At 46.4% G+C, this 13230-nt stretch overlaps 1 protein-coding gene across 1 annotated transcript in view; it reads left to right on the top strand.

Annotated features, from left to right (window-relative positions):
* PRKCH (protein kinase C eta) overlaps positions 1-13230 on the top strand; it is a 212722-nt gene that overhangs the window by 183027 nt on the left and 16465 nt on the right. Inside the window, exons 11-12 of the mRNA XM_084793213.1 lie at positions 7909-8047; positions 8646-8834. Of these exons, the coding sequence (XP_084649339.1) occupies positions 7909-8047; positions 8646-8834 (328 nt within the window). The remainder of the gene's footprint in view (positions 1-7908; positions 8048-8645; positions 8835-13230) is intronic.

Here is a 13230-nt window from a genome sequence, read left to right as displayed (position 1 = left end):
ATCATACACAAGACTTAAAGACAATGAGACAGTAGTATTTAACTCTGATATAGCCAGAGTGTTGCTATCCATAATATGTAAAGACCGTCCTAAAATAATCCGAAAGATAAATAACTCAAGTTTTAAAATGAGTAACATGTGGATTAGCAAGAAAGATTACAAACAGCCATTAAATAATACATTTATGCTTTTGTACTTTGGCATATCATTTCTATCTGAGAATATTGTCTTGAATACCCTGCAAGTGTTGTAAGTAATGTCCTTAGCACCACAGTTTCAAGGAGCAAAAATAAAACAAAATAAAATTTGAACAGTAGACATGTATGCAGAGAAGAAATGAGCTCCACTCTGGTTTCTCTGTAGAACAAATTATGTGAAGCTATCTTGGAGAATGAGGCGACCCAAGGCTTGTGTAAATCCCTCTCAGACAGACGAGAGAAACAGGTCACTTCATGACACCACATTAATGAAGCTTGGGATGGAAAAGACCTCAGGAATATGAAGCCATCATCTTTCCCCCATGATTTTTTTTCAGGAATAGAAATATTCTATAGTCATAAAAAAATTCTTCAGAAGACATAGAAATTCTGCTACAAGCATTTCTCTATATTTTTAGTCTTGTAAAAAAACTTTGGTAATTTTCACAAATTTATGTAATAAAAATATTATTATTTAGCCATTCCACTAATAATACACAATGAGCTGGCATATTTCTAGGTATAGTTATTATACACGATGAAGTAACAAACATCTTTGTAAAATAAAATGTGATGCTGGTGCATGATCTCTGTGAGTAGCAAAACCACTCAGGGAGGTGGAAAGCCCAGATGGAGACCTACTAGGTGGCTGTGAAAAGATTTGTAAATCTTTTTGTTATTTGGGTTTCTCCTTCCTCTTCTTCTCCTCTTCCTCCTCCTCCTGCTCCTCCTCCTCCTCCTTCTTCTTCATTTTGTTTTTGGTTTTACTTTTACTTCTTGCTATTGTTTTTTTGAGGCTGGCCTCAAATCCTAGGCATTCTTCACGCCACAGTGTCCCCAATGAGGATAATGGACGTGGGCCACCGTGTCTGGTGGCATCTTCACAGGACTGCAGACGGCCCACGTAGAGGCAGAGCGTTGGACCCCCACGCTCCTGAATCCACAGCGACCCTCCTCGGGCCAGCCATGATCTCTCACTAGCATTAGTGATCTCAGTGTAAACAGTGGACATCTCCACTCAGGATGCTTTCCTTAGTGCTCCAGATCCTCTTACTTGATTCCTCTCTTGGGTGAATTCATCTGCTTGGAGATCGTGGCAAATGCTTTCCTCCAGCTGTTAGCCATGTCTGCTAGGATGCCATTAAACATTTCTGCTTTGAGATATTTTTTTAAAAATGTTTTTTTTCCAAATTCTGTAAGTCAGAACCTGCTGCCATCTCTCTGCATTCAACTCTTGTATCTCCAGTGCAAAGACTCATTTCCCTTCTATGCACACGAATGTTTGAAGTTTACTCAGCTCTCCGTACCTCCTACCTCAGTCCACACCATCATTACTGTTCTTTCCTTCTGACACCCCAGCCCCTCTCTTACTGTGGTCTCTTTAGGTTTACTCTCATCCCCTCCAACCCACGTTTAAGACTGTAATCCAAACTTGAGATTTTAATTTCACCAATCCCATTCCACCTGCCCCATGCCAGGCTTTGTGTAGTTTCTCTTCTCTCTTGGGTAAAGGTTGACATCCTCTCTGGACTCTCGCTCATCTGGCTCCTGGGATCTCTTGGCTCCTTCACGCCCAGTCCCCTTCCAGGACTCCAGCGACACTGGTCTTTATTGTTTGATTGTAGGAAGCCATCCACCGTGTCCTGGAGGTCTGCCCTTCCCTCCCTGCCTTTCTCTCCTCACTTGGTTAATAGCCTTCACAGCTCAGCTCGTGCCCTCTGCCTCCTTCACACTCCTGTGTTTTCTCTTCGGCTCACTCATCACGATTCATAATTAGGATCTTAGCTGTTGGCTCTCTGATTGTCTGCCTCTCTCACCGGATGTGAGGACGATAGAGCTCTTTGCTCGTTCTTGTATTCAGAGGTCCTTGCACATTACTTGGCTACTGGGCAATGCTCAGAGATTTGCTGAGTGGGTGAAGGGGTGAACACCCAATATTTGGATGACACATTATAGGCACTCCTGTCTAATGCAAGATGAAACTGGGTTTTGCTCTTTTGCTGTTTCAGAGACGTTTAAAATTGTGCTCGCCAAGTTACCACGATAATTTTCCTTTAAGTTTTTTTTTTCAAATATGAAGCCAGATGCTCAAAACTCAGCCCACCCTAACTAGATTTGTTTTGAAATTAAGATAATAGTCCAGATTCATGCTCTTGGCAAACGCCAGCTGTTAACATCTGCATGCCAGCCTTTCCTCCCAAGAAGAGGGCACCAGACTGTCCTCTGAATGTTGAACAGTAAGGAAGTATTGCCATGTACCCTCCAGCTTGGATTGAGCTCTTTCCCAGTGCACAAGCCAAAGGCAGAAGTGTGTCTGAAGAATGTTAATGGCACATTTCACGCTGGTGTGGACAAAGCAGCCCTTTTATTATCTCAGGGTATTGCTCGATTCTCTCAGACGGTCCTTAATATCAAAAAGCAAAAGCTTCGGCCCCACTACATAGAAGGGAGTGGTCTTGAGTTCCAATCCTATGCTTGCCCCTGGCTAGCTAGAGGATGGTGGGGTAAAAGCCTCCTTCAAAATTTTTGTTGTTGTTCTTGTATAAAATGATTTAACATGTATAAAACACTTAGCATTTAATTTTTGTTGTTACTGCCAACACTGTTATTCTGATTGTCCACAAAAACATTTTTTCAGGCCCAAGATATCTCCCCCCCACCCCACTCCACGCTCTCTCTCCCTCCCCCACCTCTCTCTCTCTCTCTCTCTCTCTCTCTCTCTCTCTCTCTCTCACACACACACACACACACACACACACACACACATCAAATGAGCAACAACAACAACAAAAAAAAACCAAAACACTGATGGACAACCCACCATTAACTATTTTAAGAGAACTGGCCTCAGTGTTTTATTTCATTAAAGAATCGTCTTTTGGATTCAAGTAATAGAGTACAGATGAGTTCAGTCATGTATTGGATGTGCTTCAAAATAATATGAGAAGAGATGGGTCAGCAAGGGGGTGAGGAGATGTACAGATGGGACAAGATAGGGCTTGTCACCAAGGGCTGCTGTTGGCAAATGGCGAGACTAGAGCTGTATACTTCTGTCTCTATTTGACAATTTCATCAATAAATAGAAGAAACACATTGCAAATAGTGAGTCCACAGTGACTGTGAATAGCCTCCTAGATTCGTTCTTATTCAGGAGCCTGTGCCCAGCTCACTTCCTTTATTTCCTTTGGAGGGGTAACTGAGTCTATTGAAGTAAGCAGGACTCAGCACCATTCTGTTTTATTTCTCTGGGGATAGCTAGGGGTGGAAACAAAATAAGCCCGAATTCTGAATCTTCTTTGTCCCCAACCACTTGGGAATTCTCTCTGAAACTACTGTGGGCATTTTAAGTAACCCTGCTTACCCAGAAAGAACAATGCACCTCTCAGGCAAGCTGAGGGGATAAAATAACTCTGCCTCCCTGCCTTTGCATGCCAGACAAAAGCCTTAGCTATTAAATACCAGTGTTCAGTGAGCTAATGACTGGTGAGCTGGCATTGTGCTTGGCATCTTAGGATCTCAGCCTCTCTGCCCTGTATGAACTTGTAATCTTCATCATGTAGCTGTGTTAAGTTTGGCTCTTGTGTTATATTTTGGCATACGAAGCTGAGGAAGCTCCGAAGCCAAAAACTGACCTCTGCATTTTGCAAGTTCAACTTAGAAACTATACAGTAGTTTTGTCTGTTTTTTTTTTCCCCCAATTTGGTTCACTCGCTCCAGTAAAAGTATGGTTGACCCCATTGTGGAAGCTGGCCATGGCTGGCTATGGCTCAGTGGCCCTGGATTTGTTTGACCACCTTCTTAATGTTGACGTCTTCCTTCTGGCTGCAAGCCAGCCGAGGCACAAAGTTTCTGCTCAGCCCTCCTGGCCCCAAGGTTCTCCTACCAGATCAATTGCCTTTCTCCAGTTTCATTCAGAAAAGGAATTTGAAGTTCCGTCTCAGGTTTCTTATTTTCTCTCTGGACTTTGTCTCAAGGTGTGCGACACACGGCCATGCAGCTCACTCACTTCAGAATAAGGGTCACAGGGAGTTTTGTGGAATGCCTTTCCTTCCCCTACAAATAAGTTTAGGCTCTGAGTTGTTCAGGGGAGCCGGACCCAGCCACCTGAAATCTATCCATTGCCCTCTTGGGCACCAGCTGCCAAGGCTGAAGTCAACCTGGGGAAGGAGTAAGGCTTGGGTCTTGCTAAGAAACAGGAGGGTGCACAACAGAACCTTCTAGAAGCCAGTGCAGGGGTGCTACCATGCAAGTCTGAACTAACTCTTCTAAAGGCAGAGCTGACATTAGTATGTCTGTCTTAGGGTAACAAGACAGACTTCGTAGTGGAGATGTGAGGTATTTAAGCTCAGGGCAGAGCTGATAACCTGACTTTATATTACTCTATTCATTAAATCGTCTTGGAATCCCTCTATGGGATTTTTGCATTATTAGATAGCACCTAATACAGAAAACCAGCCACAGCATTTTCCTCAGGACTCACACAGTTCTGAGGATGCCTAAAATTAGACTGAAAAATCAGGTACAAGCTGTGCAACCTGCCTTTGTGGCCTCAGGTGTCTCATGACCAGAATGAGTCACATCCCCTGTGCTGCTCAGGTGTGTCACCCAAGAGCTGTCCCAAGACTTTGCTATGCAGGGGAGATTGCCATAGAGGGCTGACAAACTGATGACAGAGCACTTTTCTCTCCTTGAACAATCCTGCTACCCATGGCAGCTGCTGAGTCATGAGCAGCGAAGCCTCCCACCTGGGCTGTTAGTCATGAGCCCTCTTGAGCAATCGGCATCTCCATGAAGGCCTCTGTGGGTCTCTGTCGGCACTTGCCACTCTTGCCCAAGATCCTTTCCGCGGCTTCGGCAGGCATAACGGCGTCAGGAAAGTTCAGAAACCCAGTAACCTTGTTTGGAAATGTGAGTGAGAGTGTTCTGAGTTCAGGCCCACACAGGCCTGCACTGCAGGGCTGGGGAATTATATGGATAAGGCCAACCTTGCAGGTCCAGTCCCTGCAGTCTTGCCGACTCCTGTGCCCTACATCCTCTCAGATCTCTGTCAGCCAGCAGATGCCTCCCCAGAATTTCCATCACTGATTCCACAGAAGCCAGGTGACAGGTATTAAAGGGACCTCCTGGGTCAGAAGCCGCTATGGCCAGCTGGGAGAGGCTGTGGCCTCCTCGTGTGACAAAATTACATCCATCCTCACTCCCCGTACCCCACAGTGTTCCTGCCACATCTCAGGGATTGTGGGAAGAGAGAATATGGCACTCAGAATCACAGCCTACTGAACACAGTGGCTTCTGTGGAAGGAGATTTCTGTGTGGAAACAGGGTAGGTGACGGCTTACAGATGGAGGATGCTTGCCTGGCTAAGGTGGGCACAAGGAACTCAGCTCACCTAGGTTTTATGTCCCTGACCCTGGAGATAGCTGTCAAGAGCCCAGGAGCAGATGGAAGGCCTATGCCAAGAAAGTTCTACTGTGTTATCCACAAAGCATTCTTGGGAAATGAGGCTTTATTTTCATTCCTGGGCATTTTCTAGTCACTACGGTCGTAAGACCTACCAGCTCGGTTGTGCCAGTTCACAGGGTACCACAGCTGGCCGTGCTAATTCTGTCTTCCCCTCCCTCCTCAGCCGTAACATGATCTGAGCTGGACAAAACCCAGCCGTTTTCCTCGGTCTTCACAGCCCAGTGGCCTTTTATTCTCAGACCAAGGGCAGGGAAACAGACCCATGAGTACCCTGACCAGCCTGCTATGACCGTGAGTCTCTAGAGAATTGTCGGCTCCATATACTGAAGACACTAAAGTGGCGGGAGGGGAGGAGATGGGACAGGACACCTTGGCTCCCAGCCAAGTGTCCCAGAACTACAGAAGTTGCACTAGCTGGCAGCTAGCCACCTCTCTCTAGCTGTGGGGACTCCCCAGGTCACCCAGCGTCTCTACTTAATATGCTGCCTTCTTCCCACTGATAGGCCCGCGGTTTGCCTCTGAGCACAGCATCCCTTTAAAACTCAAAGCATAGACATCTCCCACGTGCTCCCTGCTATGCCTGGGTGGAGCCTGCACTAGTTGCCGCCTTTGTTGGTGACAGTGCCCAGGCTGTGGCTAGTGATTGGCAGCTGCATGCTAGAGTCTCTACCAGGAGAAGTTGTGTTAGGACACTATTGTCTTCGGCCAGCTGATAATCGTTGTCAACCTGTAGATGAGGTGCATGTGCCTGCCTACACTCAAGCTTTCTCTAAGAGGTTTGGAGAGGGGTAGAAAGAGCCTTTGTCAGAGATCGCCAGTATCTAGGCCTTCTGTGGCCCGCAGCGTATTCTCACAGGCTCTGTTCTCACTCCCGTCTCCTTCTCCTGGACCCTCTGGCTCTAAGACAGAACCTGCGAGGTGTCTTCCTGTTGTTTCCCCAGGTCACCTCAGCTGCAGCAGCTACTGACTGCACTTCCCAAATCCTCTGCTTACTCCACCCTTCCTCCACACACCCCTGCCCGACTGACTGCTCCATCACCACCACCACCAGGTCACAGTGTCAGCCTCTCCAAGACATTGCAACTGGCCCTGGCTGATTCCTTCCCTTGTGTGGCTGGCACCGGGCTGGCTGTCATAGCTTCAGAGGCCTGGCTTTTCTCTCCAGCCCTGTGGTGTCTTTCATCATGGCTCTGTGCTCCCGTGCTGGCTCCACTCCAGTGTACGGCCTTCTGAGTCCACTTGCACCTCCTCGCCTGCCTTGGGGCACCTGTTAATTCCCCTCCACCCCAGCCTTCTCCCAGACTCCTCTTAGCCAGCTGGACTCTGGCTCAGTTATGAAGCATTCCCTCTCTCCTCCTGTTGGGAGGAATTCATTTTCTGCCTTGTTTTTCTCACTCGAGTTTCTGCTACTGCTGTGTCCCTGATATTATAGAGCAGTTGATTGTATGTGTGTGTGTATGTGTGTCTGTGTGTGTGTGTGTGTGTCTGTGTGTGTGTGTGTGTGTCCCTCCTCTTCCCCTCCCCCTCTTCTTCCTCCTCTTCTTTCCCTCTCTCTCCTTTCCTTCTCCCCTCCTCCTCCCTCTGGTATGTTTAACAGATATTTACTAAGGACCCAGCACTAGGCATACTGGTGAGCCAAGCTAACCAGATTCCTGTCTGCATGGAGCTGAAGGTCTGTCACATATCTGTGATCCTGTTACATTGTGAGCTCGTTGTGAACTTCTTTTTTTTTTTCCTTGAGACATATATTCTCTCACTCTGTAGCCCAAGCTGGCAGTGAATTCACCATATTGTGTAATCTGGCTGCAATCTCTGAGCCTTTCTGACTTTCCCTCCAGAGTATGGGAATTACACGTGCACATCACACCTGGCCCTGATCATCCAGACTCTGAGTGCCTGGCACAGTCCCTGGCACACAGCTGCTGCTTGTTCTGTGCAATGCTCACTGGAGGGGACTTTGATGGGCAGAAATGAATACTAATGTTGCAAGAGGGGGTGTTGGCAGGTGGATTTTTTATGGGTACAAAGTACCTGTAAAGTCTAGAAAAACGTCTAGAAAGGTGGTCTTCTTTCTTCTACATGGTTAACCCATTCATTTGGACTCGTCTTCTAGAGTCCCTGAGGTGAGTTCTGAGAGGTGGTATACACTTGAAGAAGTTTGTCCCGAGGAATCTGAGTATGTTCTGGAAGCCCGTGTGGCCAACTGCAGCCTGGCTCCCTGTCACATGCCGCGTTTTGTTTCTTTCAGAGACTTGAAACTGGACAACGTGCTACTGGACCACGAAGGCCACTGTAAACTGGCCGACTTTGGAATGTGCAAGGAGGGGATCTGTAATGGGGTCACCACAGCCACCTTCTGCGGCACGCCTGACTATATTGCCCCAGAGGTGAGTATACCTGCTTGCTATGGCTTTTGAAACCTGAGCTCTGCTTCGTCCTGGATGGAAATACGGCCAGCTGGTCTATGTGCTGTAGCTTCGTGGGCAGCACCGACGCTAAGACTTCTGGGCTCACATACAGCTCACTGAATGAATGGTAACAGAAAACGTCCATCGTCCAAATCAGAGTGAAAAAGTATTACAAATTTTGCGATTGATTCGCTCATGGCTGGTTATTCTCCTCTTTAGTCTGTCCGTGGTGATTGAATTGTAGCCCTTGTAGCAGAGCTAAAGAAAAGTAGCTGTATCTCTCCCCTACGGATGAATGAACCTAGTGTCCATTTCCCTCCACGTTAGATGTTTTCAAGCCATTCCTGATTTGAATACGTATGTGTCATTGTCTGGTCCCAAGCAAGTCATAAATGCTGGACCACTTAGAAGAGATGGCACCTAGTCACATGCCCTGTGGAGGTGAATGACACACATGCCAGCACAAGGGACTTTATCTTTTCTGTTTTGCTAACTCCTAACTTCTTGTCATGAGGATCCCCCTTTGCTTAAGCACGTGCGCTGGCCCATCTCACGCTGCCCCCCCCCCTTTGTCCAGATCCTTCAGGAGATGCTGTACGGGCCTGCAGTGGACTGGTGGGCCATGGGCGTGCTGCTCTATGAGATGCTGTGCGGACACGCGCCCTTTGAGGCTGAGAATGAAGATGACCTTTTCGAGGCCATACTGAACGATGAAGTTGTCTACCCGACCTGGCTCCACGAAGATGCCACAGGGATCCTCAAGTCTGTAAGTCTCGCTTACCCAGCCAGCTTCCAGCCTGTTCCAAATGAGCTTGCCTCACAGGCCTCCTGTCTCTTGTCTAAGTAGCTTCTGTTAGTACCGCTGCCACCACCAGCTAAAGTTTGTGCTCCAGTCTGAAGAATCAAGAATTCCTCTCAGGCTGTTTTTCTCTTACACCACTGTTAATTCTGGGACAACTTCGATATCAGCTGGCAGTAGGAGAGTCCGTGCCAAAAGTCAAGTATTTCTAGCACCTATAGATTGATTCTAAGTGAAGTGAGACACCTCCTTCATGTAGTCAGGCCACATCAGGGTCAAGTGAGAGTCAGTCCCAGTTGGTGCTATCAGTTTTGTATCCAAGGAGCAGAGTGGAGAAGGCTTCCTCTCAGTGCTGAAAGAGGAGGAGAAGGGGGCTCTTAAAACCTCCCTAGATCTCTGGGCCACCATTGTTAGCTTTTATGCAGGAGCAAATGCCAATCTCAGGCTTCTGGAATAACACAATAAGGTGTCATTGTGAGAAAGTCCTTTTGTTGTTATTGTGTTCAGGGTACCATATTCCATGCCGTACTTTGAAATAAGAAACAACATAGGTTTGATGCCCTCAGATTGAAAATAAAACAGTGTATTCTGTAATCATGTTAGTGGAGTTCAAAACCCATATTGTTACTACTTACTATATGCAGAGGAGGTATAAAAATGAATTTAAAATATATGCTTTAGTGAAAATCAGAGCGAGCCATTCTGTGTTGACTAATGTCTATGGGGTATCTATGGACTTCTACCCCATGGATATTAACCTCGACTTATATTTTCTTTCATTTACTTTTGTGATGTTAGGTGCCCTTTATATGGGTTTGAAACAAACAAAAAAAAAAGAGTAAGCTTGGAGAATATCAGCTGCTGTACCAAAGTCTTGTCCCTGCCAAGACCCTGCGCACTTACAGCCATTGGCCTTTTGAAAATATCTATCAGTTCCGTGCACACCAGGACTGAACATCTGATTGTCCCTTTTGTGCATCACCCAAAGTGGAAGGCTCACAGGAACCCTTCTCGGGGTGATAGTGTCAGCATGCACCACGGCTCTTACCATGATTCCAGGAGCTCAGGAGCCAACACTCACCCAAACTGAGAAAACGCTAATGTCATATAGAAGTAAAAGCAAACCACTTTGGGTTTCTACCAGATATCTCCAGTCTAGCTTGGTTTTCATAAGATCAATTTATTTAAACAGTTGGGAACTTGAGAGTGAGGAAAGGAAGACTGTGGCTTTTATAATTTTATGAGGTAAATATCAGATAGAAGGGCCTATCTCTGCTGACTCATGCCGTGAATTTTCTTAACTTCCTGGGAGGAAGTGGACCCGCCTGGCTAGGCCGAGGCTAACCTTGATAACAGGCCATGATGAAACAGCCCTGACATGCTTCGCAGGGAAGCCTGCTTTGCCTGGTTACTTGCCATGCCCCAGAATCCAGTTCCTCGTGATTTCCCAAGGCATTCTGGGGCCCCATGACCTACAGCAGCCACCATCATCACACTAATGGCTTTTCACGAGCATGTGTCATGTCCGATGGCTGCAGCTGCCTTGACATTTTTATTATTTAATAAAAGACAGAGCCCAGCATTTATAACGCAAAAACAAACAAACAAGAAAACCCAAACAACGCAAATGCTAGTTCAAACTACAAAAACCACTGTGCTCCCACTGAGGGCAGGAGACAAAAGTCACAGCAAGCATCTGGAGACCGTCACCCTCACGTCCCACCCTCACCCTCACCCTCACGTCCCACTCAGATGGCTCTTGCATCTCATCTGCTTCTCTGAATTGTCTTCCTCGCTCTTTTAGAAGTTCCCAATCTTATGCTGGCACCTGGGATCCTCTTGAAACTGTTTCTTCAGACAAATCAGAGTCTGCATATCACCTTCTTAACCAGGCTTTCTGGACCCTAGAGTGACACTGAACGAGGCTAAGAGTCCCGCGGAACTGCTAAGACTGTTTCTCCTTAAAAAGAAAAACTCAATACAAGTACACAGTACATATTTTCAGTACCTCGCTTTCATCATACATCTCCGTAGACTCATTGTTCTGACAGGAAGCAGCCCCCGGTGCCACACCAGGTCCAGTGAGGACTGGGTTGTCACTTCTCCGTGCAGATTCACTTCCTGCAGAAAGAACGGATGTGAATCCCATCACTACCTCTCTTTGGCTTCTCTCTAGCACAAGCTACTCCTGCCGTAGACAGTACCTTAGATCACATCTATTCCCCTGTTGGGGTGTCATCTCTGTAGGAAGGAGCAGGGGTCCAGGCTGACAGCGGCCTTAGTGAGTCTTTTTCCCTCTGTGACTCTCTAATCCCTTGAGTGTAAAACAGAGCTGATGAAATGGAACCCGTATGGTTCCTGCTAGGGTTGCATTTGGTACATATGGAGGCCTTCCAGGCACACAGCAAGCATGCTCCTAGCACACCTTCAGAGAGTCTGACCTCAGGGTAACTGTGGAACACTCGAAAGTTGTCAGACAAAAATTACTACAGAAAAATTCACTGGGAGACTTTCTGGGACAATTTTGTATATTTTGGTCTCCCTGCCTGAAACTAAGAAACATAAATGCTACAATTGAGAGCACTGGGTTGGATTTTACAGAGGGCTGATGTGCTTAAAAGGAATAGTAACTGGGCTGGAGAGATAGCTTAGCAGTTAAGAGTACTGGTTGCTCTTCTGGAGGTCCTGAGTTCAGTTCCTGACACCCACATGGCAGCTCACAACTGTCTATAACTCCGGTTCCAGGGGACCCAACATCTTCACACAGACAAACATGTCACCAAAACACCAATGCAAATAAAATAAATAAATTATTAAAAAAAGAAGAAACATTTTAAAAAGGCATAGTAACCAAGAAACTCCCTTAAGAAACGCTCATCGGGAAAGCTCAGCTTGGTGACCCACACCTGGAATCCCAAGCCTCCTAGAGGCAAAGGCAGGAGGAGTGCTGTAAACTCAAGGCCAGTCTGATTTATAGAAGGTCTAGGTTAGCAAGGGCTTCATAGAGAGATCCCATCGAAAAATAAGAAGGGGAGGAGGAAGAAAAAGAGAGGGAGAGAGAAAGAAAGAAAGAGAACAGGTCTGTCTGAGCTCAGCTCTGGCCTCTTCCCATGGCTGCCAGGTAACCTTGAGCGAGGGGTAGAATTCTGCAGGACCTTAGTTTCCTCATCTGTGACCTCTAGGCGCTTGACCTCTAAGACCATGTGACCTTCGGGTAGTCACCCTCTACGATCATGTGACCTGGGGTGTTTGCCCTCAAAGATCATGTGACCTCAGGATATTTGTTCTCTAAGATCCTGTGGGGGTGCTTGGAGGGTAGGTTGCTCAGGTGAGTGTGCCCAGGAAGCAATCTCCACCCTTCTGACTACTAAGCCCACACAGTGACTCTAGACTCTGGGAAGCTGTGGCTTTGCTGCAGTAGGAAGACTCAACTCAAACGCCGTCAAGCATCCCAATAGCTTTCTCTCTCTCGTCAATATCGCCACTTAATTAAGCCAAGATTTACTGCTGGACAACGCTTTCGAGATTGCCACATTCTCATCCCTTACTTTGTCGGAGAGAGGAAGAAGCCCAGGGACATATGCCCCACTAGAGGCCACGTAGCACATTACTCAGATAAAGTGATACCTCCCTAGATTGCTGATGAGGGTGTGAAAAGATACAGCCACTGTAAAAAATAATGGCAGGCAGTTCCTCAAAAGATTAGAGATAGAATTACCAGTTGATTCAGAGATTGGACTTCCGAGCACAAACCCAAAAGAAATGGAGGCAAAGACTTATTCATAGTAGCAATATCACAACATTAAAAAGCTAAAGCAACCCAAGTGTGCTATATCCATGCAGTGGAATATTACTCAGACTTAAAAAGGGATTTTTTTAATACATTCTACAATCTGGGAAGATCTGGAATACATTATGCTCAGTGATATAAAGCAAAAAGAAAAGGACAAGTGTTACATAATTTCATTTACATAAGACACTGATAGTAGTACAGTTCACAGAAACAGCCAAGAGGGTGATGGTTGCAGGGCCTTGGAGAAAGGAGGAGTGGGCACCTCGTGGGAGAAATGTGGAGTTACAGTTTTAAAGACTGCGCCTTGTGGGAGAACGCTGTAACATGATGTGAGTGTAAACATGCTTAACAGCACTGACACTTTACTAAAAATAACTAAAATGCTAGACTGTGGGTTATATCCATTTTTGTTACAGTTCACTAAGTATTCAGGGAAACCCAGACACATCTAGATTCAGAGGCCAGGTTTTTCTGATTTCTGTCCTCCTAAGACGTCAACCCAGGGTACATCTGTCCATGCCCATTTTCTTTTATTTCCAATTAATAACTATCTTCTACCCTTGGAGCACC

Source organism: Acomys minous (assembly GCF_964271855.1).
Source record: "Acomys minous genome assembly, chromosome: 8".
Lineage (NCBI taxonomy): Eukaryota > Metazoa > Chordata > Mammalia > Rodentia > Muridae > Acomys > Acomys minous.
The sequence above is the reverse complement of the archived record's forward strand: the minus strand, read 5'-3'. Positions and strand labels throughout refer to the sequence as shown.